Below are 15552 nucleotides of genomic sequence, written 5' to 3'. Positions count from 1 at the left end.
ATTGTATAAACATCATTAAGGTCGTCTTAAATTATAAGTGTCATAAAAAGGGACAGTTTCAGAAGAATTTAATTGAAGCATTGCCTGGTTTATTTTATTTTAAAAAGATAAAATTCGAAAGCAAAAAACCCCGTTTTCGGTCCATGCTTCCCGATACCTTCTTAAGCGTAAGGCACTAGAACGCCGCATGTTAACGTTTCGGTAGGAGATTTCGGCCCCTCCACGCTATCCTACTTGGGAGATGCAATAGCAAGCTTCTGCCCATCAGACCCCGAGATCACCTGCTATAGGCTTTGCTCGGGGTACGCAGGGAGAGTGCGGTCGCGACCCGAAACGTCTGGGCCCCTAAGCCACTGCATACATATCGCACCCGGCTTCCACTGCTAGTTGACATCTACTATCCATATATTTAGCTTTATATTTATATACATAAATTCAAAGGCCTTACGAAAGTTGTGGTATTATTAAAGTCACTACTGCGCATGCTCAGATGATTTCTTTGATAATTTGCGACTAAGTGAGCTAATTGCCACAAATGAAATGCAAGTACATATAGTTAGTCGTTGCCATGACTATGAGCAATTAGTCAAGTGGATTGCGCATGCTCAAGCGCATGCGCAGATGATTTCTCTATTAAATTGTTATTAAGCATGGTATTTACTTTAAAATCGGTGCCAGTAGTCGCATTTTGTCGTTGCCATGACCATGAACTTGGGAAGCTGGTCAAGTCGACTGCGCATGCTTGAGCAGATTGCGCATGCGCAGATGATTTATCTGAAAATTTGTGTCTGAGCGAGCTAATTACTCTATAATCGGTACTAGTACATACATTTGGTCGTTGTCATGTCCATAAACTTGGAGATTTAGTGGAGTTGACTACACATTCTCAGATTAATTCTTAATTAATTTGTAACGGAGCGAGCTCTGAAATTAGTGCTTGTATATGCCCTTAGCAAGTTTGCATATGTGAGTGACAGAAAGAACTATTTTTTAGTCTAGCACAAAGTACTTGATATTTCTTATTTTCTCATGTCAGCTTTGAAAACTTTTATATAACATTCATTTATGCCACCACATAAAATTCCGGTTGACTGCTGTTACATTTTGTTATTTTTCCTTGCCGTTGACTTCAACATATAAATGAAATACACTCGCATTGTAGTAGGATTTTGTTAGAAAATATTGAAATTTTGCCAGTAGTGTACATAATAATAGAATTGACGTTCTTTGCAAAGCTACAATGCTACATTAACGTTCTCTTAATACAAGTAGTCGCGTAATAATCTTCTGACTCTATAATCTTTATTGTTGCCGAGAAATGATAGAATTTAGTTCACATTTTGTAATTGGTTTGATAATTTATTTAACATAAAATCTCTAAGTAAGGCAGCTTAGTAATTGTTTAGTACAATTACGTAACTTGTTTTTAATAATTTAAGAAATAAAAGATGTTTGTTGTGTTTGCACAGTCTTGCAAACCGAGGAAACCTTTGGGAGAACTCGAGAGCAGATCAGGGCAGAGCTGAGAACGAGATAGGTGGATAGTCTGTGTATTTAAAATCATTTGACAGCCAGACGGCTGAATTACATTTTTGCAAAGTAGTAAATGAAAATAATCGGAGAACGAAAGTTTTTACAAACGTCTCCCAGGTTTGCATAAACCAGTGCAAACACGAAAAACATCTTTTATTTCTTTTATAAAATAGCAATAAGGCAAAACAGATAAATTTAAAGCAAATGTTTTGATTTTTCGTCTAACATGTATTGAAACTTGCTATCCAAATCCTCTTTAATTGATTTCATTAATTGAGCTCAGTTTGCACAGGCCAATGCAAACTAAGCTACAGACCAATCACCGCCAAGTTGTCTTTTATTATATCACATATGGTAGACCCAGTTGTATGATTGGTCCGTTCCTTTTGGAAAAGATCTGACTTGTCCAATGGGGTTTCCTTATGCTGCAATGATGAACTTATTAAAATCTACTGAATCTATCAAATGTTGATTCAAACCGAGCTTTTTAAAACTGAGCAGCAATTGTAACGACGTATTTTTTTCACACATGTAACCTTCGCAATTCAAAAATTTTTATCGCGGCATGAAAAGGCATTTTTTGGCCAAGACAAACGTATGAAAAAAGCAACTTGCCTCCGAGACAATATTTGATGGTTGCGACTATTTTTACATCGTTTATTGGTATGAAGTGTAACGCATAAAATAACAGCGCATGCGCTGATTTGTCTATAGCCGTGTTTGCATGAGCCTGTGTAAACCGATCTTAGCTCAACAAAGTAAATCAACTGCAATGACCTAGAACCCAATCTACTAGATATCTGACTCCGCCGATATTCTTTAGTAATGAGTGAGGCAAGCCGCCATCTTGGAAGGTGGCAAAACTGACGATATTTATGATTAATATCTGCTTTTGCTGAGTTGATATAGAGTCGCAAAGTGGATAATCTATGTTTAACTTTTAAAATGTTTGATAGGATTGGTTTTTTAAACTTTTTTTAACTTACTTTTCATTTTGAGTTTTGCTTTTTGCCACCTTTCAAGATGGCGTCCTTGCCTCAGCTTGACACGGTAGTTAGACATCTTTTGGGTTCTAAATCATTGATCAATTGTCACCGTCATATTTAAGTCAAAGGTTCATAAAAAGAAATCCAATTCACGATCACGCCCCTCGGGAATCTAAATGATCTTGAAATGAAAAAATATCGCAACTGTAACTGGCCTCAGAGAACATGGAACGCACTAAACTAGATGAGAACTGAAAAGCGATTGGAAATTTTAACATGTTTAGATATAAATTGAGAATTGGACTTTTAGAAGGAAATATACATTTTAACTAGTTTTAGCACCGTAGATTAAGTAATTCTTTACCATACCCTTGTAAATTGTGATTGAAAAATCCCGTTTCTGGGAATGCGAATTACTAAAGTAAATTAAAATAAAATTAAATGTGGCAAAGATTGCGCAATACGTGGAATACAAAATTAAAAAAATCATCAACTTCCAACATGTTTAAAATTTAGAATAATGACAGATAATATTTAAGAGGCGGCAATAACTATGAACTTGGAAAACCCAAAGCAACTCAAATGATGAAGATTTTTACTTGCTGCATCACCTTAGAATGGCCTCTCAGTTATAACGAATGAAAAACACATAAGCATTATTAAATTTAAACGTAGTTTTGACTTCACTTGACATATTATCAACAACCTGGTGAATATAAAGATGTAGGGTACGATTTCATATGCTATGACGAACTAATGCACGTGTGTCATAATTTTTGTTCCTATAGCCAATATTTTTCACCTGTAACATGTAGCTTAATAGCTTGTTATAATTTTTCTTAAACGGTTTTGGGTCCAACGACCTCTTAAAAGTCAGGTGCCTACGAGACTGGAAGTCTTGAAGAGCTACCGTTTTTAAGTATTTTTAATTGATAATTATAATAACAATCAAAAATAACAAGATTTTATTTCTTTATTTATGCATGCCTAGCGATATTTTTTGATTTCCTGCAATCTGATTGGCTGCAGCAGCGGGCGGTTTTTTACGATATCTTGTCCATAGTCCAAAAGTGTTATATTTTTGCAATAGATTTGTTTACAAAGTGAAAATTTTAAAATTGATTTACAAGCCATGTATATTCTTCAAGGAGAACGCAAAAAATGTATTCACATTGTAGCTACATAACATTTTGAGAGTGAGTTCCACAATTCAGACGAAGTAAACTTTGTAGAAAACTATCTAATTTCAGTCCCAACAAGCCACGTCGATCGTTTTACAACGTGATATGCTTCGTTATAAAAATAAAAGCTTTATTTACCGTTTAGGGTCAAGGGACACTACTGAAGCCGAGGAAAATATTTTTTCAGTACGGATCTCTCAACCGGTAAATACCATATGTATAATCACACAACAATTAAAGAATTTGTGTTTACCAAGATGCATTGCGCTTGACGGCCATTTTGTGGGTCGAGAAAATGGCGGAGTTTGTTTTTGTAGTCCGTGCAACTTAAACAAACGACGATAATTAATGTAAAATAGAGTTTTTAAATCAATGTTTTTTGCTAACTTTTCAGATTAATTAGACGACCTAGTGACTAAATTGAATTCATTGTGCTCAAGCTCAAAAAGTAACGATGAACATAAACAAAAGCGCGCAATGCATCTTGGTTGACACGCCTTTTTTAAAGGTGTATAAAACCACTAGCAACACCATTATATTATGGAAGTAGCGGTCTTCATTGCTCTAACATAATGGAAGTCAACCGGCATCGCCGAATATTTTACTTATTGGAAATGGTTGTATTTGAAATGATGAGTGGCACGCTTGCTTCAAGATAGGCACAGTCACGTGTTTGTCTTGATGCCTGAATATGGTCTTGTGTTGACATTCACAAGTGCTCAGGGGCCATCTGATCAAATTGATTTCTCCCATAATGCCTAGTACATTAGGAAATTGCATATTTTATTTTTACGCCGGTCTGCGTCACAATGCCAATTGCATCAAGAGTGGATATACAAAAAAAACTAATGTTTTATCCAGGGGGGGGCAGATAGCAAATTGCTATTACTGGATAGCAATTTAAAGAGCGTTTGAAAAGTGTGGTAAACGGAAAAAAGAAACGATTTGAAACGAGCAATGATCGAAACAAACCAATAGTTCTAAGGCAACTATAAGGTTTCAGTTTTGTAAAGAAAATCCAACCACGTTTTTTCATACGTTTAAAAAAGTCACCATCCAAAGGATAACGCCAATCCGTAGGTCTTCGCTCAACGGACCCTCCGTCTATACTCAGTCTGTTCACATCACTGGTTCGCACGCCATAATGTCAGTTTTACTGTTGGCGGACATCACGTACACAGCGTAAGGACTTGTCCGTGGGCGGTAAATTGGGTGTGGCGTGGGTTGTATTTTTGTCTGTAGTAAAAGGTTTATAAGTTACTATGGTTTTGCCGTTTATGCTAAAAATTCTTCGAAATGTTAGTTAAGCACATCAACAGTTTCAGCGTTGCGAGTTGTCCATCGGTTGCCATTAGTATAATATAAAACAAATTCCGAAGAAGCAAGACATCTTGAGATTGCAAAATATGAATCAAAACAAGACGAGAAGTAAACTGTAAATTTTCGACTTTATTTCAAAGTCATCCTCAGACAGAATGATTCATGAGAGGATTCTTCGGAATTTGTTTTATATTATTCTTCTTTAAATTGTCGGCTGGTCATGGTTTTTGCTTGCCATTAGTGTGTGCTGAATCGTTATCTCAGTCAGTATTGAAGGTTGAAACGTTGAGATTGTTTTAAGAATCGTTTTGCTATCTTAGCGTAAGTTTCCCGTGAAAGTTAATGACAGACATCATCATGTTCGCAGCGAAGAGAGAAATCTATGGGCTGCGAGTTGGCTGCGGCTTAAATCATATTTCAATCAGCAATGAAAGAATAAAAAGTTAGGGTTGTGTGAATGGTGGTTTTGCCGTCTCGGCTTAAATTTCTTCTAAATGTTAGTGAAACAAAACATGAATTTCATCTTTGTGAGTGGCAAAGAATTTACTATGACCAATAGAAGATATCTTGTGTAGTCGAATCTTTCGTTCAATCAAAATTTTTGATGTAAAACATGTTGTGCGAACACCACCGCATCCCTGCATTTACTCGCGTCCCGAGAATTACATAACATACTCTTCATTCCTCTATTTTTGCTTACAACGATCGATCATCTAATGTTGCCGATGCATTAAATCGTTTTGTTGTCCATAAAGGGTCATTATTTTATTGCCCGGCCTCCCAACCCTTGCTTGCCGAGCATTTGCACATAGTCATGCCCATAAAGTATCAAAGAAAACGAAAAAATAAATGGTTTTAGCGAAATGAAGGACGATTGAATTGCGGGAAAGTATGTAAGGTCCGCCAAGGAGGAAGTGGCTTTCGGTGAAAAAAATTTCAAGCTGTGTTGCAATGGAAAAAAGCAATTAAGTTGTATACAGAACTTTGCATGATTATATAACGATAAAAGCAAAATGATTACACGAAAAAGCGTGGGAGGAAAGAGTTGTACGCCGTCAACAAAGTCCAAATCATTGTATTTCATTCGTTATGTATTTTATTTATCTCTGTTTTATTTAACATACAAAGCAATGCCAAGCATCCCTTCGTCTTTTATAGATTGCCTTATACTTCACAAATATCTGCAATTTGATTGATTTTCTCTCGAAACCCATGAAATGCGTTACAATTTCGCGGTTTTAGCTAAAGTGATGACTATCACAGTAGCGGTTAAAGTTGCTGGGAACTTCGATGTTTACGGGATGAATCGTTTGTTCCGCTAACAAAATATATGTGTCAACAAGTGCCTACTATAATCAACAAGCTTTGACCACAACGTACGAGTGCAGGCCCTTGTTCAAAGTGTATTTACGACAACACTTTTGTATGCTACATTTATGGCTACATCGCGGAAAATATTTGGATTTTATCTTATCACCAAATGAATTTATGTACGATATATTTGTACTATTTTATTGCTTGTTTACCTTTCACTTTGCGCACGAAATACATGAAATATAAGACACAAAGACAAGCTTTTATACTTTAGAACTTAACGATCCAAAGTGATAGCAACAAAGGCATGAAGAATTCACGGATTATTTATCTTGTTGAGCCCTTAAGTGTTCGTAGTGGCAGTCTTCCAATCTTTCCTCTTAAATGTATCATTTGAAATATGTTTTGCGTAAATTTTTGGTATGGCTCAATGGACAATCTTCCCTCAAAGTGATCTTTCTCCTCAAAATCAACCGATCTCTTCATTCATGGACGATTGTGTCCTGGGTGGTTGACGATTATCGGAAATCTGTTAGTCCTAATTGTCCATTATTTTTTAATTATCTCCTCATGTGTTGGGAGCATTCATACAAAGGATAATTGAAACCAAGTAGGCTTTTTAAACCTATGATTGTTTAAGCTTTCCGTATGGAAACTGATATCTCTCGATATTTCACGAACAGCTGGTTTGTTGCTATTTAAGTTAATCGTGTGGTATTTTTGGTGATGAATTTTGGAAGATTTTTCCGTTTGCGGTGTGAGGGGGAAGTTGAAAATGCACTTTATTTGAGGGAGTGTTTTGCTTGCGTGTCACCACTTCTATTATAGATTACGATCGAGAGAAAATCGTGTTACCAAAAGACGGGGACCTGTTTTTTCGAAACATAAACAGGTGTTAGCTTCACTTTTGAAAACAAAGCTATTAGGTTTCAATCTAGTCACTTCCATCTTCTACAGCACGAAATCATCAATTACATAATTGGGCAGGTCACTGTCAATCACACAATACGCAAACCAAGCTTTTCCTTAGCATTGAAATTTCATTGTCAGCTTTGTTTCTGTTGTCAACGAGACTTCGTTGGCTTTGCTTGTTCTTGACAATAGCGAATAAGCTGCCCCCCAGTACGACTACGCCATATTGTTGTTTCATCTTCCGCATTGAATATAAGTCGCATTTGACGCCCAAACCAAAACCTAAATCTTATAGAAAATGCGTTTCTTCCTATGTGTTATGAACTGTCTACATTTGCATTTGTGCGGCTGAATGCTTTTCGTACACGACATTCGCAAGAATGTTGAATTGTTTGTTTGCCAAACGACAAACGTCACCTAATGTTCTTCAAATACGAAGTTTAGCTGCATTGTGTATTCACGTTTTTGTGTTTCAAGATTTGTGATGAGAAGATTTCAGTGTGTTTAAGTGCTTTGCGGCTTTTGATAAGGCCACTAAATACATATAGTCGATAAAGCAAAATGCCCTTCACCCCACGCAATCGAACGCGAGAGACGCAACTCCCATTATCAATGATTTTGGAATTCAGCCAATGAGAACGATGGGTTGTGTAAAGGTTAATTGGACATGTGCGACCAGCTGCGCCTTTAAAAACGCGACTTGAAGCAGTCGTCACCAGTCGCTTCTGTGGATACGAAACAAACGCTATCTGCAAAGTGTTGAACGACCGCTGACTTTTGGTAGAAGATATCGTTTAATAAACAGAGTTGATTCAGAAAATGAATTCCAAGAATATGCTATTTTTTTGCCTTATGGTGTGCCTTCTTCTTGACTATTACCACAAGACGGAAGGATTCCTTGCATGTAAGCGTATACTTAAGAGAAAATGTAGCAGACGGACGACAAGGCTGGTAAAGAGAGAGTTAAAAGAGGCTCGACAGACAAACAGGGAACTTAAGATGATAAAAAAGTATTTAAAGAGAACTTTGTCCAGGCAGAAAAGTCGAATTCCTAAGTAAGTATACATTCTTGGACAACATCTTCACGTCTTGCTGAAGATGTGCTTTAGCAAGCGAACAAGATCTTTTCACAGGGAGTCGTTCAAGGTCAAAGTCCGCTTTCTCGGTATTTTAGTAGTGTGAGTGTATTGTATTGGTAGACATGATGTTGACCTGTTGTTTCAACTCAGTCTTTCTTGATGACGAACTTCATAAATTAGTGATTTGCCGACATTTTCCTTGTTCCTCATTCACTGACAATTCTTCTTGCTATTCCTGTGACTCATAACGCAAGTATTTGCACCATTACCCATTGAACGTTCCCTTCTCGAAGATTGTGGTAATTTTTTTCATAGACTTCATGTTGAATGTCTGTCTTTAACGAGGTTGTTTACTTTCAAATGACATGCCTGTTCATAGTCGGTCTTCGTCCTGCAAATTGATGAAACTGACCTGGAACATTTTTTCTTGCCCTTTGGTTGTCTTTGCGATTCATCATTTGATTTTAGTTGCACTTTTTTAAGAAATCAGTTTGCGTAAACAGCCCAATGAGTCGTAAATAGATGAAAGTTTTCAGATGTTTTCATTTCAGTAGAAAACTATAGCTGTGTGATTATTGTCGAGTATTAGAAAAAAACATAAAATTACTTATGCTATATAATAGAAAACATACTCCAAAAAACATCTTGCAAACTCAAGATTCGAGGAATAAAAATTTATTAGCAGTATTTCGATTTTATTTTAATGTGATTGTCAAGCCAAATTGTCCGCTGGTAACGATTGTTATACTGGCTATTTATGGGAAGTTCCTGTGGTTTAGTCTTCAACGGTTGCCGGTTGAATAAATATATGCAAAGAAATTGATCAGTGGGCGTTTGTGTTTAGTAATTGCTTGGAACTTAGCGAGATAATCATTGCTTTGATTCTTTACTGGTCACGTATATTGAATTCGCTCAGCTATTGTTGAAAAGTAATTCTAAAGCCATCGAGGCCGTTGACATGAAAAAGATTTCGAGCAGTTGGAAAGTGTTCCAAAACAGATAATTACTTGACGATAAAGGCAAAGATATTGCCTGTTTTGGCTATTAGCCAAGCAGATAATGCAGCTTCTGTATAAGGAGACATTTTGTGAAGTTGCTTTAACTTTCGGGAAGAAATTAAATAAGCGTGAAAGTCAAAGTAAAACCAAATTAAAAAATGTGTGTTTTTACCAAGTAAAATCGATCCAAGCCAGATTTGGGGGGTCGGAATAGCCGTTTGGGATACAAACAATTAGCGCAAAGCAGGCTGATCATTTCGCATTGTTTAAATTAACTGCCTCTCACTTTGTTACCACAAAAGACGACATTCGTTGGTGAAAAAATGAGTTATCTGAAAGCATAGAGCAGTTGTATATTATAATGAGGTCGTCTTTTGCTTGTAGCCATACAGTAGATCAAGCCGCTCTGCATAATTTTCTCTCGTTTTCGGGAGATAATCCCTTAAGATGCAATGAATATAATGTAATTTTTTGATTTCGTAGATTTTCGTGACGTGCAGCCTGAGGATGTCGGCAGTTTTGTGGTAGTTTGGAAGTTCCGATCTTTTGATGGTGGACAATTTAATTTTGAATAGAAATATCTTCGATGTTCGATAAGTGTTATTACTTGACCACGATATTAATAGTGTTAATTTCATTTTATTTATCGCTTTAGAAAACACTCGGTTGGACCGAAACGATAATACTTATTTTAATGTTAACAATAAATAGATACACACCAACAGTAATACTGTTAATTATGATATGTGCATTCTATTTTGTGCTGTTATGTTAAGTTATAATCGTCAAAGCAAACAATCTTTATCAGCTTACTGTAAAAAACCATAGATAAGTGAATCCTCGTAAATTACAAGAGCTATCTCCCGTACGGTAAATGTTGTACCAGGGAGAAATGCCCTCGAACTTTTAAAGTGATCTCCGAAGTGCCCTTTTTTAACGGGAAATCGACATTTGCTCTTGCGGAACATTGGTATGAATATTAAAAGTATTAATACTTAATGGGTTGACACTATAGACCGACTTAATACCACTAGAGATAGTATAAAGCAAATTCCGAAAAAGCAAGACATCTTGAGATTGCAAAATATGCATCAAAACAAGACGAGAGGTGAACTGTAAATTTTCGACTTTATTTCAAAGTCATCCTCAGACAGAAGTTACATACAGGATGATTTCGAAGGAGGTGCTTTTGTTTGGATTAGATTTTCGGTCGCCACTGTATGGATATCGCCGTGCCATGTCGCACTATCTTTGTGAAATTCTGTTACTGTGATGGGGCATTATTGGGATGTATTTTAAGGAAGTGTGCTCCATTAAACACATATCACAATTGGTTTTGCTTAACTGTTTGGTATATATGAATGTTTCATAAAGAAATTGTCTATGCGCTCCTCATTCACCATCCAACCTTCTCGGTAAATCCATATCTCTGGAAAATGTTAATATTTGTTGATATCTCCGGGTATTTCATTGAAAACTGCCCTATTTCAATGATGAGCAACGATCAACAGACTTTGATCACATTCTTTGATTTTCAAAGGGCAAGAGTTGTTCTGTTTAGCCACCGAAAATGAATTTGCATGAGTACTTTTTAAATGAAAATGTCTTTTGAAAACCATTCGAAACGCATGAGCTTTGCAGGAAAGACAACGGCTCACTGATGCTACTTCGTTTGCTGTATCAAATTTCAACCGGAAAGCATGCTCCTGTAGTGTTGTGTACATTGATTCTTGTTACCATAACATTGATGAATTCAACTAAACGATAATTAACTGCCAAATGCGAACAACTTAACTCGTTCTCATTTGCCAAAAGCTTAGTTGATGAGCTTTAGTCGAGGCTGTTATGGCCCATTTGGATGCATCTCGAAAATATTCTATTACTTATCCTAGTGAAAAGCAAAGAAACTCTGCTTTGGATATACTGCGGCCTCCCGGTTTGTCATCACACGTATGTATAATTATCAACACCGACGAACGAATAAGCTCACGCTATTTTGAGTCGTCTTCGATCTTGGAAGAATTCTCTGTAGTGCATATCTTGAATACTCGAATCTTTTAGTCTTTCATAGTGTGTCAAGATCTCTGCCTTTTATGTATGATTTAGGCGTACAACAGACAGCAGTTACACAAGCAACTTTGCGAGGTTTGGTTTGGCTGGAAATTATGCAAGCTGTAATAATATTTATCTGACTATTCCATGGCATTTTCATAGGCAGAAAGAGATGCAAACAAACACCCATCCGAACCTGGAAGCTACTATAAAGCCCAAACTAAAGTGAGCTTCTTCGTAACATTCATATCGTTATTGTATACATTGTAAGGCTAATAGCCTTTTTTACTTAAGTCTATTATCTTTATCAAATATCAGGGTGATGTAATGCCTGAGAATAACTATCGTTTTCGCCACATTTATGTGCTGGGTTAGTGGAAGGGTAAAAAGAAGCTGGGGGCTTAATATATTTTCACGTAAAATTTTCGGCGCATACTATTTCATTCAACCCATTCTTCAATATCAATTTCTATTTGTTAAAATACCCAATCCTGTTCGTGGATTTTGAAAAAAGAAAAATACAAACAAATGACTATCATTTTGTTTGAAATTTTGAGACAAAGCAAATGACTATTTTGATTTTTACATTTTAAATTTCAAACGACTGAACGCTTGTGTTAACGACCAAAGCTTAATTGGCATTCGTATTTTGTCGTGATTTCATCGTGAGGTTGACTTCCTGGTGATTTTTTAATTTACTGAAAGCGGGAGATTGTTTTAAGGAGGGACCAGTGGGAGGTACTCATAAGAGACTGGGAATAAATAGAGGAAATACGTTATTAGTTGTCGGTGGTCGCAGTTTTCATCCCCAGGTATTCTTGTCTGTACTCGGTCAAATTTATTTTCGTTTTATATACGTCTTGAAGCGGGCCCAACCTTCTACCTACGATCGGGTGAATCACGTGTCCGTTGGATACGACCAGAAACTTCACCGTGACGATAGAGCCTTTGCCAAGTCACTTGGGTTACACGTGAACAGTGAGGTAAGAAAATAACGAGTTATCGCCAAGTGAGCTGAGTATGTAGATGAGCTGTACTACAAAGGAAGGAATTCCAAGGGTTTGTTAGTTTTGAACGGGCATGTCCACTTTGCGTGTTTTTTTCTTTAAATATTAGCAACTCACCCACCGGAATCTTTTATATCTTTTGAACAATGCAGGGGGGTTGATGCCTCATGTTAATCTTAGTCATCTTCTACTTTAACATAATAAAGGAAACTTCTCTTGCCATCCCATGTCTCTCATCATCGATGTACGGGCATCCGTCAAGATCCCCTCTGGAGGAAGTCGATCGCAAACACTTCTCGGTCCAGACTTGTAAGAAAGACTTTCTGCGGGTTAGTGGAACGAACATTGGAAATAATAGCGACCTTCATTGATAAACTTTGTGACAGATTATTGTTATTTTCCTTTATTTTGTCATTGGAAAGTTGCTCGGTTTGTTATATTGATATAGAAGTAAATGCACACTGAAGTTCCATCGCTCACTTTTTAAGATGACTTTAGTCTTTCAGTTGTCATTTATTAAAGTTATCATTATGCTCTCAAAGCATTTTTATACCATCCAAATTTGCATCGTTAGCAGTGACATTTACTCGACGAAATGTTTTGGGGGAAGGGAGACAAAACAAGTTTTTGATATGTGAAAAATGTCTTTTCTGTTTTTACCTTTTTTTAAGTGAAGTAACATTTGTGTGACACTGAATATGCAGCAGAAAAGCCAGCCCGTTTTTTACTCTGAAATATTTTTATAGTCGGATTAAAGTTCTGGCTGGCTTTGCCACTGAATATGTGAACAATTGTATAGTTTTGGAAAACGTCAAACCTTAGAAGAGTTTGTTAAACATAGTGTGCTCTTTACCTTTAATTTGAATCAAAACATCTTCAGTGTGATCAATTTTTATGCTTTCTGCTCATAACCAGTCCCCCCGACTACTGAGGGGAGCAATCATTAATAACAAACAGTTATAATGTCCTTTATTTTAGTGAAGTTTTGATGAAGACTCTAGTCTTCATTTGTACAGTTAAAAATATAAGTGTCACATGTTTGAAGTGCCATAAATGCCCCTCCCCAAACAAAAAACTTGCTGGCGCCTTAGTTCATAACTCGTAGTGTCTAACGTAAATGATTCCCCGGTTGTTGAAACGAGACTGGCATATACCGTCCGACTAATGATAAACCGAAACTAGTCTATCTTTTGTGGATATTTGTCATGAAAACAGGTGCTGCCGGTCCCAAATTCATTCGATATACTGTGGATGTTGTGAGGTATGTGTAATAATGCGCTAAAATCCCGTGTCAAAATCCTTGGTGTGCTGATGAAATCCGATTTTGTGTGAATGGGATTTTAGTCTCTTTCCAAAAAAATTGCGTTCGTTTTTGCTCGCGCAAATATTATAAACGCGTGAGCAAACGAGAGCATGTGTAACGGGCAACTGAAAATTTTTTGTCATTCAAACTGCAACTTTTCAAAACAAGAGCTGCGAAAGTAAACACGGAAAATAAGATAAGTCGATTCTCTTTTTTGCTGATAATTTACTTGTTGACAACTTTCCATGTTCGAAATGAATTCTAAATGTGACTTTGATTTTGACGTAGATTATTTTACTTGGCTAAAAGATCCAAAGCCGCAACAAGAACGCCACGAGAAATTTTCATCAAGTGAACAACAGAAAGTGAGTAGTTGTGAAATGTGTTTCAAGGAACTTGTTGCGTACAGACTTACGTAAATATCGATTTTAAGCATCATCACGCTTCCTTATCGAAAATCAATGTAAAAAAATGCGATGTTGAAAGTGGATTAAAACTCTATATTTAACGCACCCACCTCGTGGATGACAATTGCATATGTGAATCTACCACGCCAAAATTAGTTTAAGCAGGAACTTTTTTCCTTTCTTTTTGCCCAGGGGGAAGGAGGTCGCCGCAAATGGAAAGATATGGTCCTAAACGATGTAAAATTACAATGGTATATCTCGGTGAGTACGATTGTTACATAGAAACCAAGTACTTGTATACGCAAACATTCTCAGCATTGTTTGTCAAATTGAGAAGTACATATTATGTCATCGTTGCCTGAGGCGTAAAGTAGAAAATTACTCGTGACTTTTGCTTGACAAACGGACTGAGTTCAATGGTGCTTCATACTCATTCTGTAAACATGATATGAAATTATCTCGGTTTTGCAATCGTTGGCAATCGCTCAAGAAAAAAACGATGTACTTTAAGACGATATTGCAGAGAAATTAAAGAAAGCACTAATTGTTTTAAGACTCTAAAGTTTTGCCTTCGTGTGTAATAGCACTTCTCTTTCCTAGGTGCGAGTTGATATTCCGTTGTACAGGGACTACGAAACGATGTGTTTGTTTCATAACCATTGGTAGGTGAACTTACCCTAACGAAGAACGCAAAATTCGAGTTATTTGTTAGTTTGAAGTTGAATGGTTAAAAGTTTCTTTAAACCAGACGTGTTTTACTTTGATTTTAACGTGTCCGTCTTGTGTAGGAGCACTACGTACGACGATTTAAAACTGCTACGACGAAAGGGTGGATTTGACTCCGAAAGTCTCCCGCGATCAAGTAAGCTGAATTCGTTTCAAACAACGTCCAACAGGAATTTTCTTAATCTTGTCTTTAATCTTTTTATCATGAAAAATATGGTTCTTTTTCTAATGAGTTTGACTCGTGAAACGTTCCTATAGCATGCATTTTACTGATTTGCTTATGTAATAACTTGTCATGATCTAGAAGACCGATGAGGATGACCCGAGGTCCCGAACTCACGGTCATCTTGCAATATTTGATATGGTTTTCATAGAAATTACGATCCAAAGCAGAATACTTTGTATTTTAGATTTCCTTACTTTTGGAGGCCATTGGAATAGAAAAATACGCTCCTGTGATAATCCCGACTGTTTTTTCGAAGACGGCCATAGTTATGTTGATTAACTAATTTAGAATCTAGTTGTACAATAATATTTACTAAATTTTAGGCAATGTATATTATAATGTATTTATATAATTACACTGATTGATATATCAACTTTGTGGAAACCAAATATTCATAGGTCTTAGATTTAGACTATTGAGTTTAGAAACATGCCATTAGACAATATAGCAATTACGTGAATTTGTTGAGTTGGGGCTCAAAATGAAGTTCTCAACGTACAGCTGAAAA

The 15552-nt window shown here is 36.5% G+C and overlaps 2 protein-coding genes, 1 long non-coding RNA gene and 2 other non-coding genes across 5 annotated transcripts; all 5 read left to right on the top strand.

The window, feature by feature from the left end:
• The first annotated feature begins 1958 nt into the window (after positions 1-1958).
• LOC124439680 lies at positions 1959-2035 on the top strand. The gene has a single exon (XR_006946409.1). It is a non-coding gene; the product is annotated as a small nucleolar RNA SNORD36 (small nucleolar RNA).
• A 2286-nt stretch (positions 2036-4321) lies between these two features.
• Positions 4322-4439, top strand: LOC124439681. Its single transcript, XR_006946410.1, has one exon. It is a non-coding gene; the product is annotated as a small nucleolar RNA SNORD67 (small nucleolar RNA).
• A 799-nt stretch (positions 4440-5238) lies between these two features.
• Positions 5239-10234, top strand: LOC124438045. The gene is made up of 2 exons (XR_006945953.1): positions 5239-8301; positions 9807-10234. It is a non-coding gene; the product is annotated as an uncharacterized LOC124438045 (long non-coding RNA).
• An 817-nt stretch (positions 10235-11051) lies between these two features.
• Positions 11052-12943, top strand: LOC124438042 (uncharacterized protein C5orf49-like). Its single transcript, XM_046988029.1, has 5 exons — positions 11052-11273; positions 11430-11468; positions 11538-11600; positions 12242-12358; positions 12589-12943. The coding sequence occupies exons 1-5, from the start codon at positions 11169-11171 to the stop codon at positions 12751-12753; spliced, it is 489 nt and encodes a 162-aa protein (XP_046843985.1). The 5' UTR covers positions 11052-11168; the 3' UTR covers positions 12754-12943.
• A 144-nt stretch (positions 12944-13087) lies between these two features.
• Positions 13088-15498, top strand: LOC124438044. Its single transcript, XM_046988030.1, has 5 exons — positions 13088-14050; positions 14285-14353; positions 14693-14754; positions 14881-14954; positions 15229-15498. Exons 1-5 carry the CDS (start codon positions 13931-13933, stop codon positions 15321-15323), a joined length of 420 nt encoding a protein of 139 aa, XP_046843986.1. The 5' UTR covers positions 13088-13930; the 3' UTR covers positions 15324-15498.
• Positions 15499-15552: the final 54 nt, after the last annotated feature.

The sequence above is a fragment of the Xenia sp. Carnegie-2017 genome, unplaced genomic scaffold (genome assembly GCF_021976095.1).
Source record: "Xenia sp. Carnegie-2017 unplaced genomic scaffold, XeniaSp_v1 HiC_scaffold_19, whole genome shotgun sequence".
Taxonomy (NCBI): Eukaryota; Metazoa; Cnidaria; class Anthozoa; order Malacalcyonacea; family Xeniidae; genus Xenia; species Xenia sp. Carnegie-2017.
The sequence above is the reverse complement of the archived record's forward strand: the minus strand, read 5'-3'. Positions and strand labels throughout refer to the sequence as shown.

What these genes read in the sequence shown, in the direction of transcription:
- LOC124438044 (XM_046988030.1), top strand. Translation starts at nt 13,931, where the DNA reads ATGTTCGAAATGAATTCTAAATGTGACTTTGATTTTGACGTAGATTAT. An exon ending in AATTACAATGGTATATCTCG is followed by an intron (nt 14,354 to 14,692) that starts GTGAGTACGATT and finishes TCTCTTTCCTAG; the next exon opens with GTGCGAGTTGATATTCCGTT. An exon ending in CGAAAGTCTCCCGCGATCAA is followed by an intron (nt 14,955 to 15,228) that starts GTAAGCTGAATT and finishes TTTGTATTTTAG; the next exon opens with ATTTCCTTACTTTTGGAGGC.
- LOC124438042 (XM_046988029.1), top strand. Translation starts at nt 11,169, where the DNA reads ATGGCCCATTTGGATGCATCTCGAAAATATTCTATTACTTATCCTAGT. An exon ending in TACACAAGCAACTTTGCGAG is followed by an intron (nt 11,469 to 11,537) that starts GTTTGGTTTGGC and finishes GCATTTTCATAG; the next exon opens with GCAGAAAGAGATGCAAACAA. An exon ending in GGTTACACGTGAACAGTGAG is followed by an intron (nt 12,359 to 12,588) that starts GTAAGAAAATAA and finishes AACATAATAAAG; the next exon opens with GAAACTTCTCTTGCCATCCC.